The sequence below is a fragment of the Phoenix dactylifera genome, unplaced genomic scaffold (assembly GCF_009389715.1).
Source record: "Phoenix dactylifera cultivar Barhee BC4 unplaced genomic scaffold, palm_55x_up_171113_PBpolish2nd_filt_p 000167F, whole genome shotgun sequence".
NCBI classification, from domain to species: domain Eukaryota; kingdom Viridiplantae; phylum Streptophyta; class Magnoliopsida; order Arecales; family Arecaceae; genus Phoenix; species Phoenix dactylifera.
In genome coordinates, this window is record NW_024067708.1 from 84,077 (window position 1) to 108,035 (window position 23,959).

General features: G+C 39.8%; 2 protein-coding genes and 1 long non-coding RNA gene across 3 annotated transcripts; all 3 read left to right on the plus strand.

Moving 5' to 3' along the window:
- The first annotated feature begins 2,862 nt into the window (after positions 1-2,862).
- Positions 2,863-13,562, plus strand: LOC103713927 (metal transporter Nramp5-like). The gene is made up of 13 exons (XM_039117065.1): positions 2,863-3,024; positions 3,448-3,526; positions 3,637-3,677; positions 3,840-3,918; positions 4,035-4,139; positions 4,232-4,341; positions 4,782-4,963; positions 5,046-5,115; positions 5,510-5,683; positions 6,393-6,497; positions 12,056-12,187; positions 12,325-12,420; positions 13,061-13,562. Exons 1-13 carry the CDS (start codon positions 2,863-2,865, stop codon positions 13,388-13,390), a joined length of 1,665 nt encoding a protein of 554 aa, XP_038972993.1. The 3' UTR covers positions 13,391-13,562.
- Positions 13,563-15,214: 1,652 nt separating this feature from the next.
- LOC120105010 lies at positions 15,215-16,174 on the plus strand. Its single transcript, XR_005507407.1, has 2 exons — positions 15,215-15,967; positions 16,063-16,174. It is a non-coding gene; the product is annotated as an uncharacterized LOC120105010 (long non-coding RNA).
- A 3,697-nt stretch (positions 16,175-19,871) lies between these two features.
- Positions 19,872-21,501, plus strand: LOC120105011 (ammonium transporter 1 member 3-like). Its single transcript, XM_039117051.1, has one exon. It carries the CDS (start codon positions 20,012-20,014, stop codon positions 21,416-21,418), a length of 1,407 nt encoding a protein of 468 aa, XP_038972979.1. The 5' UTR covers positions 19,872-20,011; the 3' UTR covers positions 21,419-21,501.
- Positions 21,502-23,959: the final 2,458 nt, after the last annotated feature.

Below are 23,959 nucleotides of genomic sequence, written 5' to 3' on the forward strand. Positions count from 1 at the left end.
GATGTGGTGCTCTAGACTAACTTTTATTATCATTGTTGCCCCATCACGGGCTAGAAACGTAACAGTGGTTAATCTAAAAGCTAGAAATTAATAAAAAGGATTGATGTGTGGATGTAAAATTGATTAAACAAATATGGACTTTGGGCCGTCTCGTTACCATTGTTTTACCCGTCACAGGCTCTAAGTGTGATACTATTGGTTTTCCCGTCATAGGCTCTAAGTGGGACACTATTGGTTTGCCCGTCACAGGCTCTAAGTGTGACACTATTGGTTTGTCTGTCATAAGCTCTAAGAGTGACAATATTGGTTTGCCAGTCACATACTCTAAGTGTGACAATATTGGTTTGCCAGTCACAGACTCTACATATGATACTATTGGTTTGCCTGTCACAGGCTCTAAGTATGACACTATTGGTTTGCCTGTCACAGGCTCTAAGTGTGACACTATTGGTTTGCCCTGACACGGGCTGGAAACGTGACCAGAATTTAGCCTAAAGTCGGAAAGATAAATGATTCGGATCAAGTTTAAAAGGAATGTAACTAAAAGCATTGAAAACATTAATGAAGATATTTGAAATATTGCATGACATATCACACTTGAGTGGCCGGATTTTTGTTGATATTTGATTTGCATATTTATACTGATTATTCAAGCTATTGATAGCCAGTATATGATTTCATGATATGTGCATCGATTTCTGGTGATTGTTAAATTCATATTATTATTGTATTGGTATGGATGTGTAGGAATTCTTACTGGGCTGTAAAGCTCACCCCCTCTTCTTTTCTTTTAAGAGTTGTGGGATGCATAGACATGGATGGGATGGACATAGAGTACGAGTATCAGAGTCATTAATTAGTTAGTTTATTTTGATATCAATGAACATTGAAAACTTTTGTAAATGAACCAATTTGATTATCTGGACATATTGGATTTATCTAATTAATTAATTAATTAATTAATTAATTAATTATGAATTTATTGATTTTTGTTCATCTCAGGTCTTGCATGATCTTTAGGGCATTGCTCTAGGGCTCATGCGGCCGGTCGCGTACCGGATTCGGGTGCTGGGTTCGGGGCGTGATACAAACATGACTCTGACAATGTTTTAGAAAGCGCCGTCATTGAGGAATTGGCCTCCGATGTTGCTTTCTAAAGCCTCGTTTTTATTTTGATTTCCGACGACTCTTTTTAGCGTCGTCTAAGTCAGGCTCCTATCGACGCTTTGGTATCTACCGACGCTATTTACAAGCGTCGGCAGTTGGATGTCGAGAATAAATGTTTTTTTTCTGTAGTAATGTTTCCCGTTCCTGCATCTTCGTCAGACAATTTTGAAGCAAAAGTTCTATGGGAAGATAATGTTTGGATCCCTTAAATTAAGAGATTTACATTCGAGGCTTATTTTATGATCTCTCCAATGCCAACTCACGCCTAACAGTTTTCTGCTCATCGATCCACCGCTTAACTCGATAAACCTCTGGAGGTGTCTCTTCTACAGGCGCAGCCTTTGGCGGAGGCGGTTCCACGAAGTAAGACATTTGCTTGTGATGTGCTCCGCATCTGCCACTCGCAAGAAAAAATTTATTCTCAATCAAATCATGGATGTAACAGCCCAGGATTTCACCCAAAATGGCTAGTCGGAATGTATTATTTGGGTTCCTTGATCCTGTATAAGTACCCAAGATCAACCCCTCGTCAAGCTAAGGATTCATATCTATTCAAATCTAATCACAAACACCACGATTGGCCCGTGGTCAGCCCTAATAGGTTATGGGCCGGATCCGCTCTAATACTATTTGTAACAACCCAGGACCTCACCCAAAATGGCTAGTCGGAAATTACTATTTGGGTTCTTTGATCTTGTATAAATATCCAAAATCTATCCAGCGAATAACCGATATGAAACTAAATACACATCCGCACGAATTCTCACAATGGATCAGATTGAGAAAACCGAAAAACAAAAGTCTTTGGCACGTTCCTTTTTTTTTTTTACTTTTTTTTGGTAGAACGTTGGCACGTTCAAAGCCGTTTCCTCTGCTCTACATGTAATAGTCCCAGCTAAACTGTATCCGTACTGTTTTCAAAAAAAAAGTATCCGTACTTCCCCTCAGATAAAAAGTTTAAACCAAAATAAAGAAAAAAGGAATCTTTCGGCAGCAACAGTGAAATATAAAGTTTTTCCATGTGAAAAGAAAATCCCATCATAAAGTCAAAGATAGCAAGGTAAGTGGTGTCATGATAAAAAAATGTTAGAAGAGTTTTGATGAACCATTTAAAATCAATTTACGTAACCACAATCTAGCCTAGTCCCTGCTAATCTGTATCCGTACTCCCCCTCTCAGATAAAAAATTTAAACCAAAATAAAGAAAAAAGGAATCTTTCGTTAACAACAGTCGCAGGTCACATGAATACACGTGGGCGAGAGAAATATAAACTTTTTCCGTGCTAGCACAGAAAACAAAATCCCATCATAACGTCATAGATAGCAAGGTAGGTGGTTTCATGATAAAAAAATGTTAGAAGAGTGTTGGTCAGAGAATTTGGAGGCCCAGGAAGTGTGGGTTTAACCGAAGATGGTCAACCGTCTCGCATCACTCCAGGACAAAAAGTTAAAAGATTAAAGTAAACGAGCACATGTCTTTTGGAAAATTAAGGTAAACGAGCAAAAAATTTAAGTAAACGAGCACAAAAAATCAACTTGGTTTTGTTTAAAATACTTTTTTTTTGGACGAGGAATGCCGAGTAGTATATTGCAGCACATTCTTTTAAGCTGACAAGACCTATATGAACGGAGGGAAGTTGCTATTCAGAAGGCATCTCTCGTTAGTTTTTTTAGCATTGCTTGGAAATAAAGGAGATGGAGGTGGGTGGTGAGGGGAGAGAGATCACAAGAGATGGTGCACAAGGAAGAGGGAGCGGTAGAGTTGCTGCTGCTGCTGCTGCAGTAACAGAAGAGATGCCCGCAGCCACGGCAACAACACTGGTTGGTGGTGGTGACAACGGTGATGCCAAGGAGCAGGTTTCTCTAGGGCTTTCCCACCCCCCTTCCTTTCTTCACTCCCCACACCCTCACTAACATTTCCTTTATTTTTCTTTTTCTTTTCTTTGTTTTCTTTTGAAAAAACTATTTTAAGTTACAGTACCGGCCTGATACCTCTAGTTCTAGTGATTATGTAGATTAAAATACACAAGAGAATCAGATTAAATTCAATTCATCTTGAAATTTCATTGAATCACTTGAGTTGGTCCATCCTTTTACTTCAATGATTTCTGTTTTATGACTATCATTAGCACGACAACTTGCCAATGACCAAAATGTTTTCCAGTGAGACACCTGGCTCTCTATGCACATTTGAGCAAAAACACTTGGCTCTGTATACCTACTATGCTTCAATCCATACAAGTATCTTCTTTTCTCTGTTAAATAACCATTTTGTGACAGGGCCCTGGATGGAAGAAGTTTCTGGCACATGTTGGACCCGGATTTCTTGTGTGCGTTGCTTATCTTGATCCTGGGAATTGTATGTCTCTCTCTCTCTCTCTCTCTCTCTCTCTCTCTCTCTCTCTCTCACTCACTCACTCTCTCATATTCATTCAAGTCTATGAATCTAATGCTGGAATTATGGGACAGTGGAAACCGACTTGCAAGCCGGAGCTAATCACAGATACGAGGTAAACTTTAAGAACAGAGAATGAGAGCCATGGTCCAGACTCGCCAATTTATAGGACCTCTATTCTTGTCTTTTTTCATTATTTCTTCAGTTAGCTGTTTACTTCCTATCACAAACTTAAACTGATATTATCTCACCAATTTTGGGAAACTCACGACAACAGCTCCTCTGGGTCATCTTGATTGGACTGGTTTTCGCGCTTATTATACAGTCCTTAGCAGCAAATCTTGGAGTAACAACAGGTATGGATGGCATCTGCAATAGTGCATGCTAATCTATAAGCTTCACGCTACCAGAAACTCTGTATTGCAGTCAAATTAAGTGCATATTTCGATATTGATCATTAAATTTAAAACAGGGAAGCACCTCGCCGAGCTGTGTAAAGCCGAGTATCCGAAGTACGTCAACCTCTGCTTGTGGTTGCTTGCAGAGATGTTAGCCATTGCAACTGACATCCCTGAAGGTTGGTTTGGAGCTCAACTTTTTATGGGATTTTCTTTCCTTAATCAATTTGGCTCATTGGGAATATATATCTGTTTCTTTGGTTTGGTGCAGTGATCGGAACAGCCTTTGCACTCAATATATTGTTAAACATCCCTGTATGGACGGGAGTCCTTATCACAGGATTGAGCACTCTTGTACTTCTCGGACTACAGAGATATGGGGTAATTAACTAAGATCAGACCTTTATTTATTGTTAAAAAAGGGGTAAGGATAGGGTGATTGCTCCCACTAATGGAAATGCTGATGAGCTGGTTACCACATTATTGCATAGTGATTTCTACCAGCTTTTCTAGTTTCAGATAGTGTACATGAGCAGCAGCATGGTACTGCCACACTTCGACAATTCACTCAATTGCCTATTGTGATGCATGACGTATACCATCCTTAACTAGCTGAAACTCTTGCAATTGACATCTTTAACGAAAACCTTTTATCATATCAATACACCCATTCGAACAAGATTGCAATGCTAAAAGACATGGATTCATCTGAAACTTAGCCAAGGACAAACCATAGAATTGCAGTCAAATAGTAATTAAGAAATAGGATTTGCCTATGATATAATATAATAAACAAGCTGCTAAACTAAATGCTTGTGCAGGTTCGGAAACTTGAGTTTCTGATATCTATGTTGCTGCTCGTCATGGCGGCCTGCTACTTTGGAGAAATGGGCTATGTGAAACCCCCTGCATCTGAGGTGTTAAAGGGATTATTTGTGCCCAGGCTTAACGGCAGTGGAGCCACTGGAGATCTCATTGCTCTCTTGGGTGCCCTTATCAGCCCGTAAGCAACTCATCTTAAATTACTACAGCTTCGTGGTTGTTAAGTTACTCGGTTGACCACTTCATTTTTTTTTCGGTTGTAGGCATAATTTATTTTTGCACTCAGCTCTTGTGCTCTCAAGGAAGACACCACCATCCACTAAAGGAATCAATGTAAGATCCATCTTGGCCAAATTAAAACAATTACACCGTCATTCCCTATCAATGATCCCAAATTAATGAACAATACTCCTTCCCCCACAAAAAAATAAAAGTCAATGTCTCATAGCTTTGACTTTATGTTTGTGTTGATGGATATGAAAGTAGAATACTTCTTATTCGTTATATTATTCAAACTTGATGCAACAAGACTTGTTGCTTACTCTTTGTTCCAATATTTTCGTGACTATTTCTTGGCATCATGCAAGCAATGGTGTATAATAAATTGGAGAGGGATTGCCATGGATGTTTGATGTATATGACTTTCATATATAATAAAATACCATTTAGGTTGCTAAGTTGATTACTTCCCTTGTCAATTGCTTATATGGTGACATTTTTTTATTAGAACGCCTGTCGTTACTTCCTGTTGGAGAGCACGTTCGCAATGCTCGTTGCCTTGCTTATCAACATCGCCGTCGTGTCTGTCTCTGGCTACGTGTGTTCTGCTGAAAACCTATCACAAGAGAACTCGGACAGATGCAGCAATCTCACCCTCAACTCAGCATCTTTTTTGCTCGAGGTCTACCCTCATGCTTCAAACTCATCCTTGATACAGCCAGCTCATTGTCTCTTCTCAAAAATTATAGAGAGAATATTCAAGAAATAAGGCCATTTTCTTAAAAAATATAAAATGCTTAAACTTTTTTTTTTTTTGATAATACTACTATACAGGCTGGTCAAGTCTTTAAGTAATATATGGCCTGGATTCAAATCCTGCCTTTATCAGAATTTAAAAGGTTAGGGGTGATTAGAAGAGCCATCTATCCCAAATATAGAGATATAAATAATAAGCTAACAACAAATTTTTTTTTATATATTTGCCAAAAAACAATTTTTTTATGATTTTTTATGTTTCTTAATATTTTTCCAGCTCATTTTTTCAAAAGAACACATTTCCAAAGAGTTCGCAAAGTTAAATATTATTAGAAGGGCACTGTGTACCGTCAATGATAGAAATATATATAAATAATAAGCTAATATCAAAAACTAATTTTATTTTAAGACTTAGTACCATACTTTTATATTTATTAATATTTTCAAAGCGCATTTTCTCCCTAAAAAATTCGAAGATATACGATAAAAGTAATATAAATCTGGACCATATCTGTACTGTTTATTACTTTTTATCTCATGAATAAGCAACAATAACAAGATCACGTGAATGGGAAGTTGTAGAAAAAATTGTAATCTATATGAGATTAAAATTGATTCATCCCATGTTCTTATAGGATGTCTTGGGAAAATCAAGCTCTGTAATATATGCGATCGCATTGCTAGCTTCTGGACAAAGCTCTACCATTACTGGTACCTATGCGGGCCAATACATCATACAGGTAAAAGTCTAAATCTTATTGAAATATTTCCCTTCTTTTTGTATTAACTCTCTGTCACGCCCTGAATTCGGACCGTGACACGGCCGTGCTATTGCAAATCTTTGCCCGCAATAATACGTAGCCACTTTAAACCTTCAAATCAATTAGGAACAATTTCATTCATGAATATAATCAAATGTTTCATCATTAAGGATTGATACAAGCTTCTAAAAATATCAGCACTTAATATTCCATTTTTTCCATAATTCTGAAGCATGTCACGCTCCTTGCTCCTAGCAATCCTATTTATCTGTGAGAACATAAATGAATGGGTGTGAGCTATAAAAGCTTAGTAAGTAACCATTCATAATTTTATCAGATCAAGTATAATGTTTTGCAAGCCATTGCATTATTTTAAAGAAACTAACAGTTGTAACAAAGTAAGCACTTCATACAACATATAATCAAACGAGACATAAAACTTTTGTCTTTATCCCATGCTTTAAAATCCGTACTCATCATTATTCATGCTTTGAAATTCATACTTATCATTATTCATGCTTTGAAATCTGTGCTTGTAATAAAGTAAACATTTCATATAATCCAACCAGTCACAAAACTATGCAAGTCCATTCTGTTGAAAATTGTATCCTAAGAGTCAATCGTCAGTGTGCTGATGATTGAATTTTGTAAATGAATTGATAAATTAATAAAGTGTTATTTGACATTGTTCATCATTTCATTGTACATCTTCAAATGATCTTATATGATGAAGTCCTTAGGACTTGTTTTATGATAAAGGAGGATTTATCTTCAAGTCCTTCAACCTGTTCGCGACCAAATGATTTGCTATTAATAGGACCATAGCATTGGCGAGATTAGGTCGTTGTGAGACATATACGTTGGTTGTCCTTTTAACCAAGGAGTATGGAGACTCTGAATATGTCGTACAGGTGAAGTGTAGGAGTACATTTCACTAAACGTGACCAATTTCGGAACACTCTATTGTCAAGAGATGTTCTGAGTGGATATGGGTATAAGTATCCCTCAGACCTGAGATCACCACAGTAACTAGCAAGCAACTCACTGTACTTTGGCACCGGACTAGCAGAATTTCTAATTCTAGGACGGAAGGTTACTGGGTGCAGTCAAGTACTTGCGAAATCAGTGTGTGAGTCAAAATGGAATTGACCCCTCCTGGAAACATGAGATAATGCTTTGTGTTCAATTTAGCAAAACCTTGACTAGGATAACCCTTGTGAGGAGTCACAGAATTTCTAAAGTTGATCACATAGAGGATGTACTTATTATAGAGTTGACAGAACTCTAAAGTCATCCTGGCATTAGGAGTCAAAGGGATGAATTATACAGTAACCATAGTCCTGGGTTCTAAAATATTTGCTTCGCATATATTCGGCCTATCCGGACGTCGGGTATTATTGCTAGATGGTCATTTCGATTAGTACAAGAAGTTGTTCTTATGCTACTGGCTTAGGTTCGAACCTATGGGGTCACACGCATAGAAGTTTCTAGGTTGAACAAATGGCTGATTGATGATTAAGAATCATTCAGGGATAATTTGGTCAATTCGATTGACAAATTATCCTAAGCAAAAGTTGTATTAAAATAATTATTGAATTATTGAAGGGTTAATTAGTAATTGGATTACTAATAAATTCAATTTGATTGAATTATTGGACTTTAATTAAACCAAATTAAATTAGATTCAATTTGGGCTAAATTAGGGTTTGACCTAATTTGATCGAGTTCGACCCGAGCCGATTGGGCATAACCTAATTGATCGGACTTGACCCAATTGGATTGGGCTTGACTCAATTCAATTAAGAGTCCTTATTTGATGAGGATTAAGAGTCCAAATAATCAAAATTTATTATGGAGAAGAATTCCTAAAATTTAGGACCCAAGCTTTCTTTCTTGGAGAAGAAAGACACCTCATCCTTATCCCTAAAAGCAGTGGTGCCTATCCTCTTTATTTTTCGCCAATTTTTGGGGTGACGAAAGAGGAGGTGTGGGGATATTTTTTAGAAAAATATGGCACCTCAAATCTTTCTAAAAAGATAGGAATCAAATCCCTAATTTGTAGGGATTGCATGGCGCATCAAGGAGGGTGGCGTGCAGCTAAAGTTTGAGGTGCAATAACCCCCTGATTTTTAGGGATTCTTGGCACAAGATTAAAAGAGAATTTGTTCATCTCTTAGCTGCCAATTCATCAAAATTTTTTGGAAATTTTATCAGCCAAATTCGTTGTCCAAAAGAGGTGTGAGGCGTGGAGGGTCTTTTGGCTATAAAAAGACCCCCACGCCTAGGGTTTGAAAAAGATGGTCTTTAGAAAGGGTTCTAAATTCTGAAAAAATTATGAGAGCCAGCCACCTTCTCTCCTTCTTATTTTCCTTCATCTCCATCCTTCATCCTCTCGAAGAAGAATCAAAAGTTGAGTGCTTCGAGGGAGAAAAGTTCAGCCACTGCAGCACCTCTGTACAAGCTAGCACTCCTGCAGTTGTGGATCTTCCTAGAGCTTCGCGTGGACTATCCGTAGAGGCCGGACGCGTGTTCGGCTATACAAAGTGATCAAGGCATCATCAAAATTTTCAAAGCAAAAAGGTATGAGATCTGATCTCATTAAAAATTAAGATTAGAAATCAACTAGGTTGCTGAAATTTTGCATGACTACATGTTTGACATAGAATCATGCCTACTTGTTTAGGATAAATGTTTAAAGTCCTAGATCTATTTTTGTTATAGAGATATGATTTCTAGCATGCATAGAAATTAAATAGTTTAATTCATGCTTCCACTGTAAAATTTTAAAAAATATATGCATGCGACTACCAGGGTTCCCAACACATTCATGCAACTTCATAAATATGATTATGCATCATAAAACTTTTGCCATTATTCCCTACTTTGAAATCCATACTCTCAGATGGTAGTGTAGTTATGGCCGCTCTTATTCCCACAACAAGGCCTTTACCACTGCAGGGTCATCTTCCAGTTACTATTACCCACTGGCGGGGGTCGTAAAGCAAGTTACTTTTACCCACTAGCTGAGGTTGTATGCCTAGTTACTGTTACCCACTGGCGGGGATCATACATAGCAATCTGAGAGTTCTTTAAAACATATTATGATTTTTATAAATCTTTTCTCATCGATACTTTGGAAAGTGAATAATGGCATCATGCTGAATAAAATTCATGATTATGCTGAAAACTTTATTTTTTTTCTTTCCATGCATCTTTCAACATCATCATAATCATGTGTAAATAATATAATAATCACGATGGATGCTATTTATCCAAAATCATGCAATCATTTGCTAACACATGCTTGATTCTAATTTTGTGAAAACATAAATAATTATATACAATTTTTAATCAAATAGTCACAAGTATTTGATAAAACATAAGATTATATCAGAATTACTTATATTTTCCTCAATTCATATACACAATTCCAATTGCATAAATAATACTTTTTCATTATATAAAACGTGATACATTATCCATAATAAGATTAAGACAGGTTAATTACCTTAAATTGCCCACCAAATGCCAATTCTTCAATTACCTATCAATATCATCAAATTACTTATTACTTGCACATTCAATTTTATTTATTTATATCTTTCTTAATTAACTAATTTACAACCCATCTATAGGACTCAATTTCATTCTTAGGTCTCTAACCTAGTTCAATTTCTGATTTAGGTCTACTCAAATTCTCAATTTGGGTCTAACCCAGTGTCTGAGTTCGGTCTAAACAATTTTCTAGTTCAGGTCTGACCTAAATTTCTGGTTCAGGTCTGAGCCAATTGCATACTGGTTCAGATCTGGCCCAATTACTGATTCAGGCCTGGATCAATTGCATACTGGTTCAGATCTAACCCAATTTCTGGTTCAGGTCTAGATCAATTGCATGCTGGTTCAGTTCTGACCCAACTACTGGTTCAGGTCTAGATCAATTGCATATTGGTTCAGATCTAACCCAATTACTAGTTCAGGCATAGGTCAGTTGCATACTGGTTTAGTTTAATCCTGGGTTTAAGAATATTGGGATCTGACCAGGGCCCAGCGCGGCTTCGGGCCTTTAAAGCCTGGTTCACATGAAGCCCACCGCCTCAATTAGGCCTAACTCGGCCCACAGCAATTTTTATGTTATTTTTCTTTCTTCTTTTCTTTTCCTTCTTTTCTTCTTTTTCGTTTCTTTTCTTTTTTTTCTTTTCTTTTTTTTCTTCGTTTTCTTTTCTTTCTTTTCTTCTCTTTCTTTTCTTTCTTCTCCTCCCTTCCCGAACTTTCTTCTCCTTCTTTTCTTTTTCCTTTTCTTCTTCTCTTTTCCTTCTTTCTTCTTCCCTTCCCGATCTTCTCCCCCTCTTCTCCTCTTCTCCCATGAAACTAGGAGGCAGGCTCAAAAGAAAACCGGGTCCGAGGTTGGCGGTGCCGGCGACCGGCCAACGCCACCCGCGGTCGACCTCCCTTCCTCTTCTTCTAGTTGATTTCTTTTTCGGGATTCGCCGCAATAGAGGAGGGGAGGAGAAGCCCTCCTCCATCGGCACATCAACGGAGGAAAGGTCCCTCGGCTCTGCCACCACCTTGACTGAGGTCGACGACAGCTGTGGCCGAGCCGTGGGTTGATGGAGAAGGGAGCAAGAAACCCACCTCCTCTCCAGCAACCCTAAGAACATGCCGGTTCTACCCCATAGGAACCGGATGTGCTTGGACCGACTCCTCCTTCCATGGATCGGGAGTTAGGGTTGATACTTTGGGGTTGATTGAATGGGAAGGACGTGATCGAGTGAGGGAAGGAGATCTACGGCCTGGACCGGCTATGATCTTCAACTGCTCGAACCGATCTCAGGTCAAGGGCCGACCAGGTTAGATTCTCCCCTCTCCCATATCCTCATCTCCTTCCTCCCCTTCTTCTCTTTGTTTTCAATCCTTCATTCTCTGTTTGTTATTTTACAGATATCCTAGCACTAAGCTAAATGTGGTATAAATCATGAGAGGGGAGAGAGTTTATGGGTTTACCTAGCTCCGAGGAGCCGTGAGGCATTTTCGACGAGCTGCTGTGTCTGCTCCGACGATGCCATGTGGTGACGAGCTGGAGATCCCTCCTCCTCTAGGGCTGCTGCTCCCGATCCATTTCCTTTGCACAGAAGGAAGAAGTAATAAAGGAGGTAAGAGGATGGTCGATGGAGTCCTTCATTGAGGATTCCTTGGGCTTTTTATAACCCTCCATCAAGCTCAGGGGGTGGTGATCGCAGCTGTTAGGCTGTTATAACTGCCTCAATAGCTGCCGCTCTCTACCGCCTTTCTTCCGAAATCTCCAGATGGACCGCCGACTATGGTCCACGTCGGTCTATCTGGCCTGGGGTTTACACTCTCAGTCTTCTATGTAATTTTTTTTCGAATTTTGAGACCCTTGATTAATTCCATCAATCCTGTACATATCAGGAAAAAGGGACACGTAGGATTTCTTTTCTTTTTTTGTTTTGTTGAAGGAACCATCTTAGTTACTAACTTGCAATTGAAATGTCTTCTTGATCTATTGGTAAATCTTGCAGGGATTCTTGGACATCAAGACGAGGCCATGGTTGGGGAACGTCATGATACGGTGCATCTCCATCACTCCCAGTCTTATTGTCTCTATCATTGGTGGCTCTTCTGGAGCTGGACGGCTCATCATCATAGCATCGGTACCATCCATTAATCATTTTGATTAAACTTCTCTCAAGAGGGAGTTATTCTTTATAGTCATCTTTTATCTTTCCCAAAAGAGTACTCATTATTATTTTAAAGATGATCTCTCCAACTAATTAATTCAACTGTGCAGATGATTCTCTCTTTTCAGCTGCCATTTTCTCTAATCCCTCTTCTCAAATTCAGCAGCAGCCGTACGAAGATGGGACCTCACAAGAACTCAATCTTTGTGAGTTTTTTCAGATTATCCAATTTGTCTCGTGACATTTATTAATACCATTCATCCGGCCAACAATTCAAGCCTATTTACTGCATCAATAGTATACTCATATGGTGCATGCCGTTATATAAGTCCGGCCACGTATGCAACGAAAATTTTGAAATGTTAGCTTACCAACTCCTACATGTTGTGTCAACCACCAGCTATATAACACGAAGGATTTGCATCAAAAAATGATCTGAACTCTGTCTTCTGGATACGTATATACAAGTATACATGGATACATATGTATATGCATATGAAGCAAGAAGAATATATATTTGAATATATTTGTATATGTGTGTATACGCACAGATTAATCCATATGTATGTATGTATGCATGATACCCGATCCTTGCCAGGTAAAAATCTAATTGTAAAACATTATGAGAATTTCAATAGCTCTAACTATGAATAGAACCCAACATAAAATAAACAAAGGTGGTGTGTAAGAAGGTTTTCTCTTTATATGCACCTTTGGTATGATTGTTTCAGGATGTCAGCCTCTTTGAGCTGCCATTATTGTGTAAAAATTCAAAATTGTCTTTCATATACAAACGCTATCCACATCTTATGCTAACTTGAGTTATATTTACATTCGTTAATGCAGATCATCATCATCTCATGGATCCTCGGTTGTGGTATAATTGGAATCAACATCTACTTTCTAAGCACCCAATTTGTTGAATGGCTCATCCACAGTAGCCTGCCAAAGGTTGCCAATGTTTTCATTGGCATCATCGTCTTCCCTCTCATGGCCATATACATCCTCGCAATTATCTACTTAACTTTTAGGAAGGATACAGTTGTGACATTTGTTGATACACCTGATTCGCAACAGATTGAGATGGAGAAAGGAATGCATTGCGCCGAGGGCAACAGTGGGAATCGAGCTGTACCATATAGAGAGGACCTTGCTGATATCCCTCTTCCTAATTAAACAGGAATACTTATCTTCGAACATATGCCAGAAAAGAATGAAAAAATGTCATGTAATACTATAGTTGTACCATGCATGATAAATGTTACTTTATATATTTAGAGGGAGAAATGATTTTGTCTTCATAGACGTGCATCCCCGCCATATGTATATAAGAGGAGATGGATTAGAACATTAAGAACCTATTTGGTTGCATAAAGTTATTCTAAAACGTCCTTTGTAAAACATGTTTTATGAAAACTATGACCTCTTGCTTTTCACTCCTAGCAATTAGAGATGGAATCCTAAACCACCTTTCTATGCAAGCGGGTGTACCTTGTCCTAAGAAAGCATATGCACCCCTTTTTTTTTTTTCTTTTTCTTTCCCACAACGTATGACTCATATAATTCTAGCATGAATACATTCAAAAAGTCAAAATGTAATAAGTTATGGAGCACTCTAAGCAGCTCTCTTATACCAGTTTAGAGAACTCCTTCAGAATGATTAGCCACAAAAGAAGCCATTCAGTCTGCAGATGCACCCTTTTCGCATCCCCAGCAGTACCCTATAGGAATCTTTTAAATATCTGCTTCAACTTATGAATGATATATTTTTGGAAAAATAGCATGAGCGATGAGGTAGACCGGTACAACACAATATGGTCTTAATAAGGGCATCCTACCCATCATGGAAAAAGATTTTGATTTCCATCCCTACAATCTGTTCCTATAAACTACATGCTATCTTAGTCAATCTTCTTCCGGAAAGGCGAACTCAAAGAAATTGCCAGAGGTTTCTATGATCATATGCTTCGTGAGTGGATTAATAATTCTAAGGCTGAATTGGGTAGATAGCTATATTGGTTCGCCTGCTAGCTAGCTGGATGCATAAATGTAATCCTCCAAAATCTTCTGCAGTGCCTCTGCATTAGCTTTTGCTGCATGGGTGAGGATGAGACAATCATGGTAAAAAAATAGGTGAGAAACCATTGGAGCATCAGGGGTTGACTGGTAGACCAAGCCTAATCCGGGGGTAGATTTGATCACAATCTAGTTCATATGTGAGCTTAGTCCAGTAATTTAAGCTTCAATCAGATTACAAACTCATTTACCAATTGATTCCATGAACAGATCTGATTGGATCTGTTTCCTGAAGTCTACCTCTAGGTATGACACTTGTCCAGAACTATTATTGCAATCCGGTTTTAGGTGCAATCCGATAATGTTAAACTAGTCCATTCCAAGTAATGAGCCCATGTACTTTTGTTTATAGTTTGCTTAAATGTCTTATAGGTTGTTACATATTTGGACCACACTGGTTAGATCCAAGATGTATGACAATATTTTGACAGGTGTTGGATTTAAGCATGTTATCAATTTTGTTTGATATTTTACCAATGTCGATGAAGTGCTCATTTATGCATTCTTTAGACTAGCAATTGTTTCGTGATATTCCAAGAGTTTCTATCTACATACCATGTTATAATATTTAATGTTGATTATACAAGTATAAATTAGTTTGGAAATATTTATAACATTGCTTAATTACATATTTACTTTTAAATTATGCTAATAGTATTGTGCATTAGGTTGATTATATTCAGGATGTTTATGGGTGAATTTTAATGTGCATCTAAGGTGATATATTCATTATAATTATCAATAAGGCTGCAAATGGGCCGGGTCGACCCGGGACCCGACCCGACCCGACCCGCTTTAGACCCGACCCGACCCGAATTTTAGGACCTGCGGGGCCGGGTCGGGTCCTAAATTTAGACCCGATGTATTTTTCGGGTCGGGTCGGGTCCACCCAATCTTGATCCGGGACCCGACCCGATCCGTTACTATATAAAGCTAAATGCCTAAATCCTGCCTTCTCGCCTTCGGCCGCCCACGTGGTCCTACTCAGGCGCCGTACTGCATTCTCCAGTCCACTGTCCATTCTCCATCAGTCCGTCGTTGTCCGTCTCCATTCTCTCGATCTCTTCTCTAGAGACTTCTTCCCTGGACGCTGGTTCTCTTCCCCTGTTCCACTTACCATCCGATCTTTCATCCTTGAGGGTTTTGAGGTTCTTCGGTTCTTCCATCCACCGATCACTATAGGTACTCCATGAGTCTGTCCATCTCTATTCTCTTCTCTAGCAACTTCTTCTCTGGTTCTCCGCCACATTCCATCTAGTCTTTGAGGGTTTTGAGGTTCTTCAGTTCTTCCATCCACCGACCCCCGTTCCTTAGGGTTTCCGGGTTTTCTTCTATTGACTAAACTACTAGCCTACCCATTCACACCTTTGCCGCTTCCATCAACTGATCAACCAACTCCGAGCGGTGAGAGCCTGAAATCTTGCTGCATGGGAAAGATTGACCTCTAAGGCTCTAAATCCCTCTAGATCGACAGACTCCGAGCTTCTTTCCTCAACGATCTAGTCTTCCTCAAACCCTAACTCCCTCAAAAGTTAAAACCTCCATCAGCTTCTTCAAGATACCTCATCTCAAAGACTAAAACCCTTTCTATTCCGATTTCTCTCCTCTGTCTCTTGATTTTCCATCCTTTCAGCAAGAACTAGAGAATCTCCAAGGAAGAGAAGAAGAAGATGCACGGTAAGATCAACTTCTTTTTTATTTTTCATCTTTTTATATTTTTTCTCTCTCTTTTTTTTTCTCAATATAGTTTTGATTTGCTCGATCTACTGCAGTGTGGTGTGGATCCCTCTGCGAAGAAAGACTGGTAAGAGTGGTGCTGCAGCAGCCACTGTGGCTCCTTCCATTTCCACTGCCCTGCAGCCCAAAAAACCAAAAGAAAAAGCTAAGCCACTATCTCTTTTTTTTTTTTTAGTTCGTTTTCTCTTAAAAAAATAATCTTACTATTTATGAAAATGTTAATTAATTAATTTGAGTTTTTTTACCCGATTTCGGATGGGAAAGGGGAGGGGGGCCGCCCATATCTTTAGCCGTCCCTCATCATTAAGGGCGACATGATATTCGCCACGTGTCATCATAGATGCCATTTACCCGGACCCGACCAGATCCGGACCCGACCCGACCCGAATGACCCATCGGGGTAGGTATGGACCCGACCCGACCCGATCCGTTTTTCAACCGGGTCGGGTCTGGGTCCAAAATTAGGACCCGAACATGCAACCGGGTCGGATCGGGGTCACCTAGGACCCGACCCAACCTGATCCATTTGCAGCCCTAATTATCAATATGAAGTTGTGCGAGAGATCACTTCTTGAACTTTACCATGGAGATAAATATGTTGTTATTTTGACTGGTTAGTTAGCATTGAAGCTTCCTCCAAAAAAGTTGCTTTCTTTGTTTAATTGACACAGGGCTGATGATGCTTTGATGCATGTTAGAGATTTGCTTTGATTGTGTGTAGTACCCAAAGATGCACATATGTTATTGATTTTGCGACAGATTTTGTTCGGAGTTCATGGTTTGTTATTTTCCCAAAGGAATAATGGCAAGATTAAGATGTTACTCCGACCCGAGCATACTTGGATCTATATGCTTTTACGTTGTTCCTCTTAGTTTCTCTGCCATTAATTTAAATTGCATGGATTTGTTTGCAGCACTTTTATTAACAGTGAATGCATGCTACAATCACTTGTTCCATGAATGAGCCCAAGACGAGTTAACGACTCTAGCACAGTCTCCATTGCGTAGCTTAAATCTAAGGCCTCCATTAATGTTACAGGTCGTGCTGTTCTATATCTGAACCAAACGTGTCATGCCCTAGATCCAGGCCGTGACATAGCCATGCCACTACAAGCTATTGCCCATAATAACACGGAGCTACAATACCAATTCATAACAAAAGTAATATTTTATTCATAGAATGTTTTTCAAAAGCAATGATACAGAGCCCAAAAATTTAATCCAGAATCAATTTTTCAAACCCTAAAGGTTTCCAGCACCCTACTCCTAGCAACCTTATTTATCTAAAAAAAATATAAGAAGATAAATGAGTTATGCGGCTCAGTAAGTAACCATACACCATCTTACCGGATCAAGCATAATATTTCACATACCAATACATTATTTAAAGAAAATAACAGTTATAGCAGAGTAAAACATTTCATAAACAAAATATCCAAAACAAATCATAAAGTAATGCATGCTCAAACATGCAAGTTCGTAAGGATGGAAATGCAATGTAAAATACAGCCATTATTTTATACTTTAAAAATCATGCTCTCAGACGGTAGTGCAGCTATGGTCACTATAACTCATGACAGGGCCGTAATCTTTGCCAACTATTTTATCCATTGGCGGTGCCATATGTCGAGTTATTATCATTTGCTGGCGAGACCCGTATGCCAAGCTATTATAACCTGCTAGCAAGGGCCGTCTATCGAGCTATTATAAACCACTGCTAAGGGCGTATGCCGAGCTATTTTATAACCCACTGGCGAGAGTCGTACATAGCTATCTGAGAGTTCATAAATCATTTTATACTTCTTATAAACCATTCATCATAAATAGGTTGGAAAATGAATAATGGCATCGTAATATTTAAAATGCATAATCATCTCACGATATTTTTTTCATGCAATTTTTATATAATCATAATTCATGGATATACAATGAAGTATTCATAAAGGATACTATTTAGCCAAAATCATGAAGCACTTACTAACCTATGCTTGACCATAATTTTTAAGAGAATACACAATTAGTCATAATATATAATTTTATATCTAAAATAATTTCAATAATTTGAAATCAATAAGATTTGTGCCAGGCTCATTTTCCTCGATTCGATCATATATAGATCTCTAGACTGAAATGACAAATCCACTGTATCTATCAATAACATGGAGAACAGATTATTTGCCACTCGCTCCCTTTTTTGTTATTATTATTATTATTATTTTATTTCATTTTAATATATGTATTTATTTATTCATTCATTCATTTATATATATATATATATATATATTCTTTTTTTCCTTTTTCTTCTTTTTCTTTTCTTTTCTTCTTTTTCTTTTTTTTCTTCTTTTCCTCTTCTTTCCTTTTTCTAGTGTCGAAATAGAAATATGGTATTGTTAATTATCAATTCTACATAATGGGAACTATGAGGTATGTCACCGTTCATTACTATTGGGTACAACTCCATCCCCAATTCCATTCCATCATTTGGTCTTCACCTAATGTGGTTGACATGTGAACACTAAACACTAGCTAGCATAAAGTGGGAAGGTTACTTTGGGCTTGAATTCTAGGGCTACAAACTAGAGGTGGCAAAAGGTGACTTGATCCTCAATCCAATCCATATTTGACTTGTAATAAGCAAGTTTGGGTTCGGACTAAACAGGTTCGGGTTTTATAGGTTGATCCATTTGAACCATTTAATAATCTAATCGGATGATCTAGGAGGATCTCTGGACTTAATGTGGATCATATTAGCCACTACGAGTAGGGTTGAACAGAATCCAGAAGTGAGATTCATCATATCAGAAGCTGAGTCACAAGCCAAAATTTTAGAAGATAATTTGACCATATAAAAATTGAATGAGATGATTTTTTTAAAAAAAAAAAATTAGACAGCTTTTAGAGATCTACAACATTTAGGGTACCACCCCAGCGATCAAACCCAAATTCCATCATTTAAGGTCTAAAAAGGATCGATCAAAGTGAATTTCTTTTTGGATAAGATTTTGATCCGGCATATTTCTCCATTCAGTAAATTAAATGGAGCAACATAAGATAGAGTTGATATAGAAGTCAAAATCTACCTCCTAAAAAATTTTAGCTTTTTCGAGTTTATTTCTATTAATGATGTCTATTTTAGGAAAGAAATACCTATTAGAATTAGAAAAATGAATCCAACTCGAATTGTACAACGATGAACCTCATCTTTATAAATAGAGGTTTTGTATATTGATTTTTTATTACCAATGAAAGAAAAGGGGACCTAAGCCTACTTTCCCAATTCCTCCATCTTCTTCTAATTTTTTTTTGAAGTATTCGAGTTGAGGGGGTTGAAGAACATCTTACTTCTCTCCAATCATAGATCTTTAAAAACTATTCAATTTTTTTTTTTAAAAAAGATCATCTAAATCAGACATCATATAACTAAGTTATAGTGCTAAAATTTAGCCTGTGATTTGACTTCTGTCCAATCCTACTAGAAGTGGCCAAAATGGTCTATATCGAGTATGGAGATGCTTTCTGGTCATTAAGTTCGGGTTCTAGGCTCTCAACTAATTTCTGAGCATATTTAGTAAACAGGTTAACAATAAAAAAAAAAGTTTACTGTTTGATACGATCTATTTATTAAAAATGTTAAGAGGTTGGGTCAAATAATCTGTTTATTACATGTGTCATATTGAGATTTTAAATCCAGATTCATTTAATAAATAAGTCAGATTTAGATTTAAAATTTTCTGTCAAACTCAATCCCTTAATTTTTTTAGGAGCTAGACGGTTTGGCATTATATTTGGGTGAGTTCAGCAGCTACTTGCCAATAGTTGTCAAGGATTCCACCTTTTCTGCACGGTAGTTCGTAACCGCCCATAAATGGGTGGCATCTGCTCCTCATCTACCATTCCACGGACCGACGCCACAAGACCTGCTTGTCTACTAATCTCCTCCTTACCGCCGGCCCTCCTGCCTCCGACCCACCGTCCGCCCGCGCCATGGCTGCGACATGGGAGACCAGCGTGACCGAGTCGATCAACACCATCTATCTTCTCTTCTCAGCCTACCTGGTGTTCATAATGCAGCTGGGCTTTGCGATGCTGTGCGCCGGCTCCGTCCGGGCAAAGAACGCCATGAACATCATGCTGACCAACGTCGTGGACGCAGTCGTGGGCACCATCTCCTACTACCTCTTCGGCTTCGCCTTCGCCTTCGGCGCTGGCTCCCACTCCAACCCCTTCATCGGGACCAGCTTCTTCGCCCTCGAGAACGTCCCGAACGAGACCTATGGCTACGCCTACTTCCTCTACCAGTGGGCCTTCGCCATCGCGGTGGCCGGCATCACCAGCGGTTCGATCGCAGAGCGCACCCAGTTCAGCGCCTACCTCGTCTACTCGTTCCTGCTCACGGGGTTCGTGTACCCGGTCGTCGCCCACTGGGTCTGGTCGTCGGACGGATGGCTCAGCCCGAACTCCGGCGGCTCGCTGCTGTTCGGGTCCGGCGCCATCGACTTCGCCGGGAGCGGGGTGGTGCACCTGGTAGGCGGAGTGGCGGGCTTGTGGGGCGCGCTCATCGAGGGCCCACGGATCGGGCGGTTCGACGCGTTCGGGAGAGCCGTGCCGATGCGCGGCCACAACGCGACGCTGGTGGTGCTGGGCACCTTCCTGCTCTGGTTCGGCTGGTTCGGGTTTAACCCGGGGTCATTCAGCCGGATCCTGGTGGCCTACCCGGACGCGCCCCACGAGGGCAACTGGACCGGAGTGGGCCGGACCGCGGTGACCACGGCGCTCGCGGGCTCGGCCGCGGGCCTCACGACGCTCTTCGGGCGGCGGCTGCTGGTGGGCCACTGGGACGCGCTGGACGCGTGCAATGGGCTCCTGGGCGGGTTCGTGGCCATCACGTCCGGGTGCTCCGTGGTGGAGCCATGGGCCGCCATTGTGTGCGGCTTCTGCGCGGCCTGGGTGCTGATCGGGCTCAACGCGCTGGCCCTGAGGCTGCGATTCGACGACCCGCTGGAGGCGGCCCAGCTACACGGGGGATGCGGGGCCTGGGGGCTGGTCTTCACGGGCCTCTTCGCCCACGAGGAGCTGGTGGTGCAGGCGTACGACTCGGGCGCCGTCGGGGCGAGCCGGCCGTTCGGCCTCCTGATGGGAGGGGGGTGGGGCTTGCTGGGATCGCAGGTGGTCGAGGTGGCGGCCATCGCGGGATGGGTGAGCCTGACCATGCTCCCCGTGTTCTACGTGCTGCACAAGCTGCGGCTCCTCCGGATATCGGTGGACGAGGAGCTGGCCGGGCTGGACGTCTCGAGCCACGGCGGGTACGCCTATGTGGCCAATTCCGAAGACAGCCATCCCGGCTTCTATGCGGACTACGTGAGGACGCACGACGGCCCACGCTCCCCATGATGATTCGTCTGTTCCCGCTTGTCAAATCATTTATAGTATATTATTATAATATTCTGCGTGCTTTGAGAAGCATTTCGTCCAAATATCCATGGTATACATGCATTGAGAAGGTAAAATCAACTGAGAAAGGGAGAAAAAAATAATTTTCAATACACCTTAAAAGTTACATATAATTACTACAGAGTTTATAAAAAAAAATTATATTGGCTGATATAGAATGGTGCTAATAAAAAAAATAATACTCGTTGATACAAGTTGTTATATGATCCCTAAAATTACTTTAACAAAATTATTGTTATAAAAAAAATAATATAGATTGATATAGGATCACGCTTATCCACTAAAGTCACATTGGCTCAGCGAGGGATGCATGTCCCCTCCAAATGTCTGGTGTGCCCGGAGGTGGAAGATTTCATCTTCCATGCTATCTTTGGATGCCCGAGAGCCGCCCAGATCTGGAGGTGCGCTTGGGGCCCCCACGATCCACAGTTGGGATGGTCGTCGACTGAGGACTTTCTGCTTTTTCTGAAGACTTCAATGTAGAGGCCGGGCCTAGAGGGATCGGGGATCAGGGTTGCCTACCTAGCCTACCACTACTGACTAGATAGGAATGCTCGGATCTTCGACGATAGCAGAGCACATCCGAGATAGGTTGCGGACTAGGCCCTTCTTCATGTGGAGGAGATCTCCCGTGCCACCACATTGTCACCCTTGGGACGACCGAAGAAATCTGGGGTTCCACTTTCGCTCCTGTAGTGTCCAGGACTGTACAGATCTCCTGGGAGCCCCAACCCCCTGACTATCTCAAGATGAACTTCGACGGCAGTGTCGGTGAAGGAGGTGCACTGGACCGTGTCAGCTTCATCATTAAGGACCAGAAGGCTAGACTGATTGCAGCGGGAGGCCGGCGGATTTTTGATACGGAAGGAAGTTACCTATGCGAGGCGGGTGCTGGGTGCGAACCGCACACTGCTTGAGGGAGACTCGGCCACGATGATAGAGTGGATCCGGGGCCGGAGTCTCGACGCGAGTTCGAGCCTACTACTACGTGATGTTTACAGCCTTTTAGACGAGGATGGTCTCTCATGGGCCACACACGTCTACAGGGAGGTGAACAGCGCGACCGATTGGGTGGCCTCATTTGCGGCCCACCATGCCACTAAGGAGGATTCATCCGGGGCGACCATGTGTCTGTGCCTCAGTCTCTGTGTTATCTTTTTTTTTCTGATTTTATCGGCTGTACCTAAGCTCGGCACATGTGAGCTGCCGTTGTACCAAAAAAAAAAATTATGAACCGATACAGATTATTATATGATCCCTAAAATTATACTAATATTCTTCCTCAAAATCAAGATGGTAATATAGGTGCCAACTTGAGTTTGAAAACTAGATCTTAAATATACCTAGAAATTGACGTACTAGATCAAAAGTTGAAGTAGTAGCTCAGAAGCTGACGTAATAGACTAGAAACTGACATAGCAGTTTAGAGACTGGCGTGGTCGTAATTTAAGAGCTAACGTTGCAGCACAGAGCTTGATGTAATAGAACACGAGCTATTATAGTAGCTTAGAAGCTAATATAGCAGATTAGGAGTTTACAAATCGTTTAGGGTAATGTCTTTTATTTCTTTGCCCAAAAAATCTGCATCATCATCAAAAGCTTTTTCTTTCTTAAAAAAAATTATTAATTTTATCAAAAACAATATGTATGGACTCTTTTACTACTAGAGTTTTTTTATTAAATACTCTATATGCTTTACTGGAAGAAGAGTATCCAAGAAAGATAATTTCTTCAGATTTGGCGTTAAATTTTTCTAGTTTGTTTTTTCCATTATTAAGTGTAAAATATTTGCAGCCAAAAATATGAAAATATCTAATGCTAGGTTTTCTATTTTTTCAAAACTCATAATGTGTTTTCTTTAATAATGGTGTGATTGAAATCCTATTTAAAATATAACAAGCTGTATTGATTGCTTCAGCCCAAAAATTTCTTGGAAGATAACTCACACAACATAGTTCTAGCAATTTTTTCAAAGGTTTTATTTTTTCTTTTCACCACCTCATTTTATTGATATGCCCTAGCTATAGAAAAATTATGTTCTATACCATTTTCATTGTAAAACTTTTTAAAATTATAATTTTCAAATTTAGTTCCATAATTTTTCTCATTTTAAGAACTTGCATACATTTTCATTTGAAATCCTTTGATAAAGCTTTGAAAATGCAGAAAGAGCTTTATTCTTATGTGCTAGAAATAAAACCCATGTAAATCTGAAAAATCATCAATGATGATAAATCAAAATATTTAATACCTAGACTTGAAGTTCCAGTTAGCTCAAACAAATCTATATAAAAAACTTCCAATGGCCTGAAAGTTGAAGCTATATTTTCCGACTTAAAAAAACTCTAGGTATATAATATTATTCTTATTTTATTTATTAAAACTTTTAGGTATATTTTTTCAGAGAAAGGGAAGGATCTCTCTATTGTATGGTTGCTCCCGCCCACATAATTGGAAATGCACCATCAAAGCCTTGGACAA

Coding starts and splice junctions, on each gene's coding strand:
- LOC103713927 (XM_039117065.1), top strand. CDS start 2,863: ATGGAGGTGGGTGGTGAGGGGAGAGAGATCACAAGAGATGGTGCACAA. Junction 4,964..5,045: donor TTGGGTGCCCTTATCAGCCC/GTAAGCAACTCA, acceptor TTTCGGTTGTAG/GCATAATTTATTTTTGCACT. Junction 5,116..5,509: donor CATCCACTAAAGGAATCAAT/GTAAGATCCATC, acceptor TTTTTTTATTAG/AACGCCTGTCGTTACTTCCT.
- LOC120105011 (XM_039117051.1), top strand. CDS start 20,012: ATGGCTGCGACATGGGAGACCAGCGTGACCGAGTCGATCAACACCATC.